At 37.2% G+C, this 15202-nt stretch overlaps 1 protein-coding gene across 1 annotated transcript in view; it reads left to right on the top strand.

Moving 5' to 3' along the window:
* LOC107751901 (dynein heavy chain 5, axonemal-like) overlaps positions 1 to 15202 on the top strand; it is a 122326-nt gene that overhangs the window by 97968 nt on the left and 9156 nt on the right. Inside the window, exons 66-76 of the mRNA XM_016567673.1 lie at positions 2589 to 2832; positions 4287 to 4401; positions 4863 to 5053; positions 7170 to 7291; positions 8398 to 8547; positions 9425 to 9670; positions 9827 to 10046; positions 10330 to 10535; positions 11415 to 11618; positions 13607 to 13822; positions 14869 to 15081. Of these exons, the coding sequence (XP_016423159.1) occupies positions 2589 to 2832; positions 4287 to 4401; positions 4863 to 5053; positions 7170 to 7291; positions 8398 to 8547; positions 9425 to 9670; positions 9827 to 10046; positions 10330 to 10535; positions 11415 to 11618; positions 13607 to 13822; positions 14869 to 15081 (2127 nt within the window). The remainder of the gene's footprint in view (positions 1 to 2588; positions 2833 to 4286; positions 4402 to 4862; positions 5054 to 7169; positions 7292 to 8397; positions 8548 to 9424; positions 9671 to 9826; positions 10047 to 10329; positions 10536 to 11414; positions 11619 to 13606; positions 13823 to 14868; positions 15082 to 15202) is intronic.

Here is a 15202-nt window from a genome sequence, read left to right as displayed (position 1 = left end):
TACAGATCTACATGCAGCCCAGCACTGATCTGAATTATAATAGATTTATGGCCTCTCCTGAGGCTAGTTAGTCATCTCTGCCTGATGGGGAACTGCATTTCAGACTTAATATTGAAAAGGTACATTTGGACAGCAGGCAAAAAAATTGGACTGGTAGGGCTGTGAACGCTAACCAAGCAAAATTGACTGTATACTATACTATCATACTATTCTGAAGCTGGAAAATTAAGTATTTAACTCAAGCCTCATGACTCAGCGGCCTGAATGCCATACACTGGTCAATCAATCAATCAATCAATCAACCAACCAACCAACCAGCCAACCAACCAAGAAATAAATGTTGATTGATTGATTTAAAAACATTTAAAAACAACACAAGTTGACCAAAGTGCTTTACACTCTCAAAATTACAAAATGCCTACACACAAATACATTAAAACACAAAACTCATCACTCTTCAGTCTCCATGCATCTAAGGACAATTAAATGCAACAGAGTAGAGGTGCGTCTTCAACATTTATTTAAAGCATTCAGTTGAGTCACATGATCTAATACGTGGAAGGAGGCAATTCCAGAGGCACAGCCACCGAAAAGGCACAATCTCCTTTACACTGATCTGTTATCTCAAGTCATTGACTGAGTCATGTACTGCATATTTACCAGAGAAGATTTCCAAAATTCATGGTTTTTCAATATATGTTTGACCTTTTGTAAAACCCTGAAGGTTTAAAGGGGTCATATGACGTTGCTAAAAATAACATTATTTTGTGTATTTGGTGTAATGCAGAGTGTTTATGCGGTTTAAGGTTCAAAAAACACATTATTTTCCACATACTGTACATTATTGTTTCTCCTCTATGCCCCGCCTTTCTGAAACACGTCGATTTTTACAAAGCTCATCGGTCTGAAAAGAAAACCGTCTTTTAAAGGGGTCATATGATGTTGCTAAAAAGAACATTATTTTGTGTATTTGGTGTAATGTAATGTGTTTATGCGGTTTAAGGTAAAAAAAAACACATTATTTTCAACATACTGTACATTATTGTTTCTCCTCTATGCCCCGCCTTTTTGAAACGCGTTGATTTTTACAAAGCTCATCGGTCTGAAAAATCGAGGTGTGCTGTGATTGGCCAGCTGTCCAGTGCGTTGTGATTGGCCGAATACCTCAAGCGTGTGACGGAAATGTTACGCCCCTTACCATACTGTGATGCCGTGTCTCGGAGCGACGAAACAAAACCAATAAAACCCATTATAAACGAGGCATTTGTTGCATCCAGTGGGGACATAATTACTGATTATAATAACTCATACTGTCTTTTTACGCGTTGCGTATCGCGCTGCAAAAACATAAAACCATGTATGCAATTGTGATCGGAGAAATGACAAACAACATGTGCTACTCTACACTGTGGGGGCGTGTTAGAATGTGGCGTTTTAGGTAGGCGTGGTTGACTCTTAACTTTTATAAAGAATATCTCTTTGGATTTGAGACTTTAGTCTTTGCAACTTTACAGATCTTCTTTATGCACCAAGAGCTTGTAACACTCCAAAGAGAAAGGAACAATTGAAATCGCATCATATGACCCCTTTAAAATGTTTTAAACATTCTATCAGCGGTATGGGGGCAGTCGTGGCCTAATGGTTAGAGAGTCGGAAGGTTGAGGGTTCGAGTCTCAGGTCCAGCAGGAATTGTGGGTGGGGGGAGTGAATGTACAGCGCTCTCTTCCACCCTCAATACCACGACTGAGGTGAGACCCTTGAGGAAGCGCCAGACTGTCCTTGCAAAGTTGGAATTGCCCCACTTTATAGAAACAGACAAGCATTGTAGGCTATACTCTCCCAGGGAACAGCTCTTCCACCCTCAATACCACGACTGAGGTGAGACCCTTGAGCAAGACACCGAACCCCCAACTGCTCCCCGGGTGCCGCAGCAATATTGCTGCCCACTGCTCTGGGTGTTTGTTCGTGATATGTGTGTGTTCACTACTGACGCCACACGTCTCTTCTTTCAAATAATGTATTTAAGTGTTAATAAATTTGTGCTGTCTGAAGAAAAAAATCTTAATTATGTAAATGTTTTTATTGTCATCAGAAAAAAAATCTATTTTATACACTGATTTATATATTAAGGTTCATGGATTTATTTGGACCGCCTTAAAATATATCGAAAAAATAAAAATGTGGGAATAATAATAATAATGTATTACTACTGCATAATCACATTTGAATATTTTAGAATAATGAAAACAACAATAGATATAACAGTGTATTACTACAATATGATTTTTGGGTTTGTTTGGCTTCCAAAAACATCAACATGAATGAAAATTGGATCAGGACTGTATAGCCCCTAAAGAACATTTTAGACAAGTTAATATTATTTTATTATAATTTTGTTCATGTCATTTTGTCCCTGAGCAGTGGCATTAAATGACTTTTTAATGCGTTTGTGTGCTAAGCTTACACTGCAAGTGACATAAACAAGACATGGAAATAAATCATTAATCACAATAATGTGTATGACAAGTAATAGCCAAATTATAAAGTGTGTGCGGTGAGAAATGACTGTGATGTTTCTGGATTGTCAGGAACTGGAGAAGGAGCGAACTGACCTGCTGGAGGATGTCACAGCCAATAAACGTAAAATGAAGGAACTGGAGGATAATTTACTTTTTAGGCTAACTAGCACGCAGGGCTCCCTGGTGGATGACGAGAGCCTCATCACAGTGCTGGGAAACACGAAACGCACTGCAGAGGAGGTCACACAGAAACTCCAGATTGCTGCTGAGACTGAGATCCAGATCAATGCGGCCCGCGAGGAATACAGACCCGGTGGGGGCTTAGAGCTCGTCTGTCTTTTAGTGATTTAATTTTTTTGTTTTTCAACAATACATCGAGAAATGTGCTTCATCTCTTCCTCTAGTTTGTTAGTCTTATGATGTGACAATTATTGGAATTACCACAAGCTGTAAAACTTAAATACGTAAATAGAATCCTTCATACATCTCAGATGATCCAATCACAAGTGCACAGAGCTAAATACAAGTGTACATATGGTCCAAGATATTTTGTGATCGGACTGGTTAACCACATTCAGAGGTGAAAAACAGAAACTATTGCATTTGTACTGTATATGCTAATCTGTACCAAAACTTCCCTGACTATATATATATATATATATATATTTTTTTTTTTTTTTGTGAGCAACACTTTTTGTATACACTGACTTTTTTAGTATGCCAGTAAATCATGAAACACTATATAGGGGGCAAATCAAAGAAGTAAAAAGTGCTGTATAGGCTTCGTTTTAGGTCCATATGCTTATTATAACCTAATTAATTTAAAGATTGCGCAAACATTTAAAAAAATTAAGCAGACTATGTGGTAAACAGAATCTTTTCTTTTTACAAGTTTTAATGTCACACTTGAGACTGTCAGTCTGATATTATGGTATGCAGTGAAATTTATCCTTCAGAAATGTGTGCACCTGCTGGCACAATCTGAAAAGGCAATTCAAAACTTTTAAAACTTTTTATCATGACAGCCACCTTACAATTGTCTCATTCTAACTGGTCACACAAGACTGATACCAACCTAAACTAAAAGTGATTTTTTTTTTTTTGACAGTAATGTCTATCACGGACATTGCACTGGCTGCAAGGCTTCCAAAACTGTACAAAAAGCAGTGGAACAATTCCACCTCATATGCTTTGTCATTTTTTTCCGCACAACCCCATCATGCTTATCAGTCATTGAGACCACGCCATCTGTTCAAAGACCTATGCAGTTTTTACAATCAAGGCCATATTGTGTGAAATAGCGATCCAGGCAATGGAAACACTCATCTGTTGTCACAAGCAAAATGTCGGTTGATTCATCGATTTGAGTAGTAAACAAGGGTCTTGCACGCACTCTGTCTAAAATTTGCATTGACCTTGCTCATCTCAGTAATTGTTAGAAACATTGTCGTGGAAGTTTGGATTTTTATAGAATCACGTTGTACCCCATGACACGGGCCTGTGTGACCAATCAGAATCAAGTATTTCAGAGAGCTGAGCAATAATAGCCGTTCATGCACACTTGCCAGTTTTTACTCACTGAAGAGACTCAGAATTGTTTGAGGAACCCTGGTTTTAAACATGCAGTCAGACACAGATGCAAGTCACAAAATAAGACCCTTCTTTCAAGAATCAATGACAAAGGGGTCATGTCTAGTTGAATCTGAGTTGGATGTTAATATCAGATGTAAACAGGGCCTTTGTTGACACCTTCTTTTCTGTGTGTAGTTGCTACAAGAGGAAGCATTTTGTACTTTCTGATCACGGAGATGAGCATGGTGAACGTGATATATCAGACCTCTTTGCGCCAGTTCCTGGGCTTGTTCGACTTGTCCTTGGCCAAGTAAAACTCATTTATCATTTCATACCCCATTTAAATTTGTTTCTCAAAATAGTATGAGACTAAACCTTTTTTTTTTTCTATATCACCCATTTCATGGTCTGAAATGTAGACTTGAGGTATGGGCTTCAGATGGTTTTTTTGACACTGAACTAGTCCCAGTCAGATTTTATATGAGATTCGTATGGGCTAATTCAGACTGGGACAAATTAAAATAGGGCCGACATGGTGAACAAACCCATTTGGGGCCCATACCTCAAACCCATATTGTGCTTACATTGACCCCACCATGAAATGTTGGCTTGGCAATGATAAAATATAAATTCACGTGATACTGATGTCATAACATAGTGCCTATTGGTCATACTGTCCACGTGAGATGTGTAAGTGCAGTGAGTATTCTTCTACATGAGTTTGTTATCAGTAAATCCTTTGTAACCTTGTGTCTTTCTCTTGGGGAGTAGGTCCTCAAAGAGTCCAATTACAAGCAAGCGGATCGCCAACATCATCGAGTACATGACCTTCGAGGTGCACAATTACGCAGCTCGGGGTTTGTACGAAGAACACAAATTCCTATTCACCCTGCTGCTCACCCTCAAGATCGACATGCAGAGCAACAGGGTCAAACACGAGGAGTTTCTGACCCTCATTAAAGGTCAGAAAGCTTCCTGGCTCCCACGAGTCGACTCTCACTCTCTTTTTTTCTCTATTTTTCTGGCAGGTCAAAATCTTTCTTCTCCTTCAATTTCTCTGTTTTCTATGATCTTCAGTAAGAGAGTAATCAGTCTACCAATATTCTTGGACAAAAGTCTATGTGACTTGCTGCTGAATTTTACAGTACATCTCAAATACATAAGTTCAGACACAGTTTATATATTATAATAATAGCTATATATATATATATATATATATATATACAGTATATGCCAGTACATATTAAGATTTACAAGGCTAATGCAGTACATTGTGTGGTGCATACTTGCATGAATTGAGACATAAATATAGCCACATTTTTGGAAAGAATGTTCTAGGTTTAATCACTGATCTATTATAGACCAGTGGGTTCACTACAGTATGTGATATATTTCAAAAGTATAGCCGCAAGACTTAAACATACCATATTAACATGAGACTGGAGTGGGAATCACATACTATGAAATGTTATATAACATTTTTTGCTCCTGTTGTGACCATGTAAATCTGGCAAACATAGCAACATTCACATGATACATGAAAGGATAATATAAATGGATATACAGTAAACAAACCTGTCTGCAGTGTTTAAATAGACCAAAAATTTATTATCTTAATATCGTATTTCCATCACTCTCTAGGACTATTTAGAGAACTTGTCCACACAAATAGCACATTTTTGTACAAAATAGTTCTCTATAAATTGTTTAACAAACTGCTTTTGCTATGGAAACACTCGCATGTTTTTCTGAGAAATTAATAGAAGTTATTCTGTGGTAATCAATAGTATGCCACAGATGTTGTCAATATAGCTTAACTTGTATTGGACCCAGAATTTATTTGTTAACGTACTCTCCAACTTTGTTAACATGCTTTCCAAAATCATATGTAATGGCTTTTTGCAATTTGTGATCTGTACATGTTGTTCACGGGGAGTCCTTGGCGAGTCTGCAGATTTATGAACTACAATGAGATTATCATGCTGGTTCATGTGGTTTTGCTTCGTAAAAGCTTCAGATCTTAAATTTAATCACTGAAAGATCAGGTAGCCTTGTGGTCAGAGAAGTGGCCCATTACCTCGAAGGTCGATTTGATTCCCTGTGCTGGCAGTGCATGTCAAGCCAGTTAATACCATTCTGCTCTTTAATGCACTCTTGTGAGAGCCACTTTCTCCCTCTTCACTGCACTGTAGTTTGTCTCATTCTGTTCCGATAAGACGGGAGCTTTTCTTGAGATCATAGCGAGATATTATATTTGCAATAAGAGGTTCCTACGTACACTGTATGTACCATTGCAATTAGTGTCCAAGTGCAGAGAAGAACCTCTTTGTTTAGGCAAGAATATTATAAGAAAAAAAGGTATTTTATCAATTCAAAAATAGGATAAAGTCAATATTTAAATTTTCTAAACTCAAAACAAGGCAAGACTAAACGCAAAACTATAAAATATAAAAATTAAATATAAAATAACCAGTATAACAACAAACAACAATATACAAGAGGTAAATACAGGAGTATAACTTCCACAGATATCAGTATGGGAGACTGGGGATGGTTATAACACTTTTTGTTTTAACACCTGTAACTTTTTTTAACACCATTAGTCTCAACCTTTGTTTAAATTTTCGCACATTTATCTGATACCCCCAACTCTACCCCATTTTATTTCAAACAGGTTAAAAAAAATGACATGACATTAGTTCTGTGATTTAACATTCATTAACCTGTGAATCAAATTATAATTATATTCTTATTTATAATTATATTAATTATAGTCTTACAAATTCAGTTGCCACCTCAGGAGAAAGGTGGTCATATTAATAGGAATTTCATCCCTTTACCGAATTTCTAAGTTGTTAATTCTTACAAATGGAACTAATTAGCATATAACTTTTAATATTATTAATGTATACTACCTTACTGTTTCATGTACTTTAAAAAAAATTATGATATAGTATATTAAATAAGCTATTATTACATTCTGAACATAGTCATCAACATTCAATAAGAGCTTCAACTATTTATAAATAAATAATCATAATAAGAACAAGGCAGGTCTGTTTTCTTGATGTTGCCCAGGAGGTGCTTCGCTAGACCTGAAGGCCTGTCCACCCAAAGCTGCAAAGTGGATCCTGGACATAACATGGCTTAACCTGGTGGAGCTGAGCAAGCTGTGGCAGTTCTCTGACATTCTAGATCAGGTGTGCAGTCAGATACTTACACACATGGTCTCTAAAAGGATCAGACACACACACACATGAAAGACACACACACACACACACACACACACAGAATATCTGTCGCTTTGAGCTCCCCTTCCTTATTAAATCTATCTCACTGCTCCCGCTTTGCAGTAAACATGTCAATATTTGATTCATCTTGTCTACACACACACACACACACACACACACACACACATACAGGCACAAATACATTCACAGCCACTCACACTGACGGCTGACACTGGCCATGACTGCCTGGGGGAACTTCATGCTCAATGCAGTGTGAAATGAGCTCACTTTGGCAAACAGATTAAAAGCCTTTTGTTTAATTAACCATTTCTGGAGCACTGCAACTACAGAAATACTGTTAATCTTCACACAAGATTGCATTATACAATATATGTCATGACATACCAGAAATCCATGCTATCCAAGTCTCATTATGTTAAGTCTTTGTCTTTGAATACGTTTTGATTAGACAAAACATTTAGAATATTTTTATCTTATGTATTTTATGTTTATTGAATTGTTGAAAGTTCAAGCCATTTCATTGTAGATGCTATATAATATATTAAAGGGATAGTTCACCCAAAATTGAAAATTATGTCATCATTTACTCACCCTCATGTTGTCCCAAACATGACTTCTACTGTCTTCTATAGGACATTAAAGAATATATTTTGAGAAATGACTGAGAAATGAGATGTGTTTTTTGTCCAAACAATGGAAGTCAATGGTAACCAAAACTGAGAGGTTACCAACATCTTCAAAATATCTATATCTGCAGAAAGTCATACAGAAGTCAAAGATAGCAGAATTAGCATTTTTGGTTCAACTATCCCTTTAAACATAATGTGTCAGTAAATAATATGAGGTCATATTTTTTGGCTCTTTTATAATAAAAATAAACATAAAAGTATAAATCTACAAAGTCAAAAATGCCGTTTAAATTGTGATTATTATTTTTTAAAGTTGAATAGCACCCCACAGAACATGATGACTTCTCAAAACGATTTTATGCCATCTGTCCAAATAAGTACCAGAATCATTCACTTTTGGGTACATGTGTGCATGTGTATTTACAGATTGTGCGTCATGAGAAACAGTGGAAGAGCTGGTTTGATCGAGAAGCACCAGAGGAAGAACCAATCCCAAATGCATATGACCAGGCTTTGGACTGTTTCAGACGAATGCTCCTTATTCGATCCTGGTGTCCAGATAGAACCATTGCTCAGGTATAAATGAATTCATAATGAAGCCAGTGGAACAATATATTTTTATGATAGTTAAGCACAGACAAACACAACACAAGCCATGTGCTCACAGAACACAGTCATCTGGTGGCCCTCCTGGGCACACCCGCTGCAGACTGCGACAATATATATATATATATATATATATATATATATATATATCTACTAGCAAATATATATATATATGGTATCAGTCTGAGCCTGGTTTCTTCCAAGGTCTTTTCTCTACTGCTATCACCTGATAGAGTTTCGTCTCAGTTAGACAATTATCACTATCGATTTGACTGCACTGACACTATCAAATGACAGCAAAACTTTAAGTGAATTGAGTTGGATAATATTGTCTTCAGTAGAGCTGCCTTTTAACTAGTTTCATAATTGATGAACTCTGCAACAATGGCAGTGCTACTGAACTGAACTGAATCAACTCTGAACTAAATTTAGCTGAATGATGACTCTATTGTTTTCATTAGAGCCCCTTTTTAGATGAATGCTATTTGTAACTGATGAAATTTGTAAGATCAACACTGCCATTGAACTGAAATGAATCAACACTGAACTGACTTGAGTTGAGTAATGATACTATTGTCTTTTGTAGAGCTGTTTGTTCATAATTAATGAACTTCTTAAATGAATCAACATTGCACTAAATTAAGCAGAGTAATCTTTTGTAGAGCTGCTTCGCAGCTAAAATTGAAATTTATTTATAACGGTTGAATTTTGAAACATTGTTTTTTTTCTGTTTATTTCTGGTAAGCTGCTTTGAACAAATATGTATTGTATAAAGCACTACATAAATACATGTGATGACTTTTAATTGCTTCAGGCTAATTATTGTTTTCCAATGTGTAATTGAAAGGCACGAAAGTACATCATGCACTCAATGGGGGAGAGATATGCTGAGGGAGTGATTCTGGACCTGGAGAAGACCTGGGAGGAGTCGGACCCTCGCACTCCTCTCATTTGCTTCCTGTCCATGGGTTCAGACCCAACAGACTCAATCATAGCCCTGGGTAAACGACAGAGAATTGAAACTCGTTACGTCTCAATGGGACAAGGGCAGGAAGTTCATGCACGCAAACTTCTGCAGCACTCCATGGCTAATGTATGTACCACCATTTTTGATGTTGAAAGTACTTCTTTCCCAGCTTAAAATGCAGAGACAACAATAAGTCATTCATAGGCTGATTCCCCCCAAAAGTGCTTTGTTTTGTTTTGTCTTGTTTTTTATGTATTTATTGATTTATTTATTTTCTGTTAGGGAGGCTGGGCTTTACTTCAAAACTGTCATTTGGGTCTGCATTTTATGGACGAACTCATGGATACAATCACAGAGACGGACAGTGTTCATGACACCTTCAGACTGTGGATGACCACTGAGGTCCACAGACACTTTCCTATCACTCTCCTGCAGATGTCAATCAAATTTACAAACGAGCCTCCTCAGGGACTGAAAGCTGGACTTAAGAGGACTTATGGAGGTGAGCCTGGCATCTCTGGATATTCAGAATTTTATTTTTTATTTTTTTGTACTCTGCCTGTTTGAGATGAAAGATTCAACCATCACTTTAGACTACTGATGTATTAGAAACATTAATGGAGCTATTTAAATCTGGGCTGCATGATTATTTATAGAGAAGCCTCTTTATTCAAAGATAATCAAGTTAACGATCTGCCAGTTTCATGAATAAAAAAAGGTTTGTGTGGAATGTGTTAATAATAACGAAAGTCTTGAAATTGGTAATGCCTAATAATTTCTTCCAGGTATCAGTCAGGATCTTCTGGATGTGAGTAATATGGTCCAGTGGAGGCCCATGTTGTACGGTGTGGCATTCCTCCATTCCACTGTCCAAGAGAGGCGAAAATATGGACCTTTAGGTTGGAACATTCCATATGAGTTCAACCAGGCAGACTTCAATGCAACAATACAGTTTGTCCAGAATCACCTGGATGATATAGACATCAAGAAGGTGAGAGTTGCATTATGGAGCAGCTGTGTTGCTGGTTTCACAATTATGGAATAAAAATGAAATCAACCAAATACATCATAAACTCATTCCAAAAAAAGTTTTTGTTTAAAGGGGTCAAATGATGTTGCTAAAAAGAACATTATGTTGTGTATTTGGTGTAATGCAATGTGTTTATACAGTTTAAGGTTCAAAAAACACATTATTTTCCACATAATGTACATTAACAGCCTTTGTGCACAGACGCATTGTAGTCTAACCAACCAGGATCAGGAAACAGTCCTCCATAAAATGCGCTGCACACATCTGAATATTTGGGTTGAACTGTTCTGGAACAGTGTTTTAAATACAACATAACCACTGATTTCTAGTTGTGTCCTCTTTTGGAAGGCCAAACACACACGCTTTCGCTTTCACAACGAAACATACAGCGTCACACACGGCGGGCTTGAGTGAGGAACGGCCGGGGGCTTGAGAACATTAGTCTTTGCAACTTTAGGGATCTTATCTATGCACGAACAGCTTGTAACACTCCAAGAGAAAGGAAAATTTGAAATTGCATCATATGACCCCCTTTAATCTGTACTGAGATTTAAAGATATTCTATAATTATACACCTTTAATCTTGCCACATGAACACAAAGCAACACAGGACTTGGAAGTCATTATGAATTATGTGGATTCTAGTCCAATGTCCTTTCTCTGCTTTATTATTGAAGTATGACATGAACATGTTTGCTTTTTCCACCTATTACATAAATTGTATGAAGCAAAAGTATATGATTTACTTTGTCAAGGGTTTATGCAAAAAGTTGCCAAATAGACTTAGCACCTGGCATTTTAATTTGAATAAGTATTATAATTGAATATGTATTTTTACAGGGTGTGTCCTGGAACACTGTACGATATATGATCGGCGAGATCCAGTATGGCGGTAGGGTGACTGATGACTATGACAAGCGTCTCTTGAACACGTTTGCAAAGGTGTGGTTCAATGAGAACATGTTCAGCCCTGATTTCAACTTCTACAAAGGCTACAGTATTCCCAGATGCAATAGCGTGGACCAGTATCTCCAATATGTGCAGGTAAGATAAAAGGTTCCAATGAAACTGCACAGTTGGTCCCTTTAGAGTCAGTACTATTTGTTATACAGGTTTTGTCACTAAATGGAGGTGGGAGATTGAGGTGAGACAATGTGTTGGAGGATAGACAATGGTGGTTTATTACAACACTGTGGGCTGTTGGCTGGATGGATTCACAACAGAGTGGCACCAGTAAACATTTACAATAAAATCAGCCAATACTGAGTACCAATGCTTAAAAAAAACAATACTCATAATAAAACAATAAAAAAATAAAAAAATAAAAAATAAACTGCTCCAAGCAAAAACAAATTCCCTGTACATTCTCTAGACATATATTAGGCAAGAGCTTTGCATAATGCAAAGTATCTTGCCATAGAAGTGTATAAGCTGTATTGTATTTACATTTACAATCATAAACTGTAAATCTAAATGTGTTATTTACAAAGGTATTCATTTAAAATTTTGTGCAAGTTCTTTTTTTTTTCCTCACTCAGAAGTCTCTGACAGTCATGTTAGCAATGGGCTTAACAAGTGCAGATGGTAAATGGTAATACCACTGTACAGATATACCAACAGCCCCCTTTTAGCAAATGAGCTGGGGCGAGTATAAAGTAATTAATATTCATGACCCAAGTCGCATCTGGCACAGTTTGTATATGCTAACAGAACGTGAAGACCAAAAGAGAAGTCTGACAAAAATATATATCTTTATACTTCCAGTATAAAAAAGGCCCATCTTTTGTCAACTGTAATGTAATCTGTATGCATAAAGCATAAAGTGTATATATATACACACATACACACACACACACACACTACCTCATAATAGTTATTCAGGTGCCAAGAGGAACATAACCAGACTCAGCCCAGTCAGCCCACTGGCCTCATTCCATTTGTACATTAAAAGCAGTGAGTCATGTAAGGCAGCGGCGTCCTTGTGAGAGAAATAGCACAGCTGCTGGCAGAGTATGCCTATCTTTGTTCTGTCTGAGCTAATTGTGATGGATGTTTTTAGCCCCAACTCACAGCAGGATGACTCTCTCAGACTCAATGACAAACACAGTTCCAGGAGACAGTCTGTGCACTCACGGCATACATGCCACAGCATTGTTCAGTGTGTAACACACAATGCTCTTATCACCATTAGTGAATGAAACCACATACAAAAGATCCTTGAGAAACATGCAAGACATTTTGCTTAAATAAAGAAAAAAAGGAGGAAAAAATCGTTACGCTAGCTTTCATTCAGCTGTGCATCTCTCTAATCACATGTTGTCTACAGGAAGCTTTGTGTTGAATGGAAATTATGATGAATGAATGTATAAAGCGAGATGACTTGTATAGCTGGTACACAACGCTGTATGCATGTATTAATCAACTAATAAACAACTTTAATCATGATTGCTCTTCAAAAAAGATGAGAAATGTGGGAAAACATGCATCCATTTATCAAAACTGATACAAGATGCTTTAGCTTTCATAGCTAATGAGAATAAGCTTTCATAATGGTTGTTGATATCATGTGAAAATTGATTGCAAGACACAGTTTACAACTTTATTATTAGAATATGTAACCCAATCATAGACCTTTATGCACTCAAAAAAAAAAATCATGCAAGCATAGTTTAATTATTTGCATATTTTTTTTATATTATTTAAAATTATGAACATGGTTTAAAAATGGCTAGCTGTGGAAGATTCATTTAGTTAATTTATGTGATTGAAATAAATTGGATCTACTGATGATATATTCACATTCTGGTTATTGTCACATTTGCTTTATTAGTACTATTAAAAAAATTGAATTCAAAATGTGTGAAGGGTTTGCAAAGTGATGACAAAAGATGCATGAATGGGGGAATTTGCTGCAGCAGACAGACAGTAGATTGAATGGGAAATTACAGGGATTAATGTCATTTTTTATTATGTTGATAGATAGATAGATAGATAGATAGATGTTGATAAGTTGATCTGTTTCTCTCTTGCAGGGTCTCCCCACATATGACACCCCTGAGGTGTTCGGCCTCCACCCAAATGCAGACATCACCTACCAAAGCAAACTCGCCAAGGATGTACTAGACAATATCCTGAGCATCCAACCAAAGGACAGCTCTAGTGGAGGCGGAGAGACCAGGGAGGCGATTGTGGGTCGACTAGCAGATGATATGCTGGAGAAACTGCCTCCAGATTTTGTACCATCTGAGGTAAAGCTTCAGACTGGGCAACAATGATGCAGCAAAATGTTGTATGGTTGATGGAGAGCTCAGAGCCCAATGGGAGCAAATGTCCTTTGCGGTCTGGAGCTCGAGTCCTGAGGGGACATTCTCAGGGTTGACAGATGGTGCTGAGGTCACAGACTGCCTGCACTAATGCATTTGTCTTTTTTGAGGCTCACAAATGTTCTCAAACCAAACTGCAGGTACTTATGAAACATATAGGCAGTAATTGGCTGCTACTCCCTTCTGATTATCTGCAAATTAACAAGGCAGCAAGAAAAAACGTGCCTTAGGGTGCACGAGGGCTTTTTGCTTTCATTATCTCTCACAAAAGCGAGAAGCAGATTTGTCTCAATCATGGGCGTTCCTAAAATATTTAAAACTCAGTGATGGAAAAAAAAAATCACCATACCCTGCTTTCTGAAACATTTAAAACTATATTATTACAAACTGAGAATAGAATGAGTTGCTACATGTAAATAAAACATTGTGTCCTCTGCAGTGACCTCTAAATCCTGACAGTAAACTGAATTCGGAAGTGTTTGTTTACATTTTCTATTGATCATGGCAGCAGAACAACATGAAATTTATGGAGATGAGTTTTACAACTTCAGACAGACTGTATAAATAAGCACTTTTTTTATGCACCAAGAGCTTGTAACACTCCAAAGAGAAAGGAAAAATTGAAATCGCATCATATGACCCCTTTAAAAGAGCTTAGATCATGGTGGTGAATCATAAACTATTACAATAATAAAGTATGCCAGATTTTAGTAGTCTGCTGCATCCTCAAAAACCTAGCACTCCGAGGACACAAACTTGGGAACTGCACCCATGCAAATTGCATCAGTACTAATATTTGTTATTGTCTCCACCAGCAGATTAATAATAAATAATACCTTCACTGAGCCAGATGCTAAAATAATGCAGATAGCTTAAACAAAGCTATGCAATGCAATGCCGTCTTAGCAAAAGAGGTGTGCACTTGTACAAAACGGCATCCTTTATTCATTCAGATTGCATCATTTATCCAGGTCAGAGAGAGATTGATGAGCATGGGTCCCCTTCAGCCTATGAACATTTTCCTGCGGCAGGAGATTGATCGCATGCAGAGAGTGATTGTTCTGGTCAGAAACACGCTGAGCGACCTGAAGCTGGCCATTGATGGAACCATCATTATGAGTGAGAACCTGCGGGACGCACTGGACTGCATGTATGATGCCCGAATACCTGCACGCTGGAAAAAGGTTACAGATCGTTTCTTGTCTTTGTGATAATGTGTAATGTGTTGGACACACAATGTACACAACAAAAACATGAGCGCTTCACTTGTTTCTGCTCGCACATTTCATTCAATATTAATATATA

This window comes from Sinocyclocheilus rhinocerous, unplaced genomic scaffold (assembly GCF_001515625.1).
Source record: "Sinocyclocheilus rhinocerous isolate Xijiao unplaced genomic scaffold, SAMN03320098_v1.1 scaffold752, whole genome shotgun sequence".
In the NCBI taxonomy this organism is placed as follows: domain Eukaryota; kingdom Metazoa; phylum Chordata; class Actinopteri; order Cypriniformes; family Cyprinidae; genus Sinocyclocheilus; species Sinocyclocheilus rhinocerous.
This window is presented reverse-complemented; position numbering and strand designations above follow the sequence as displayed.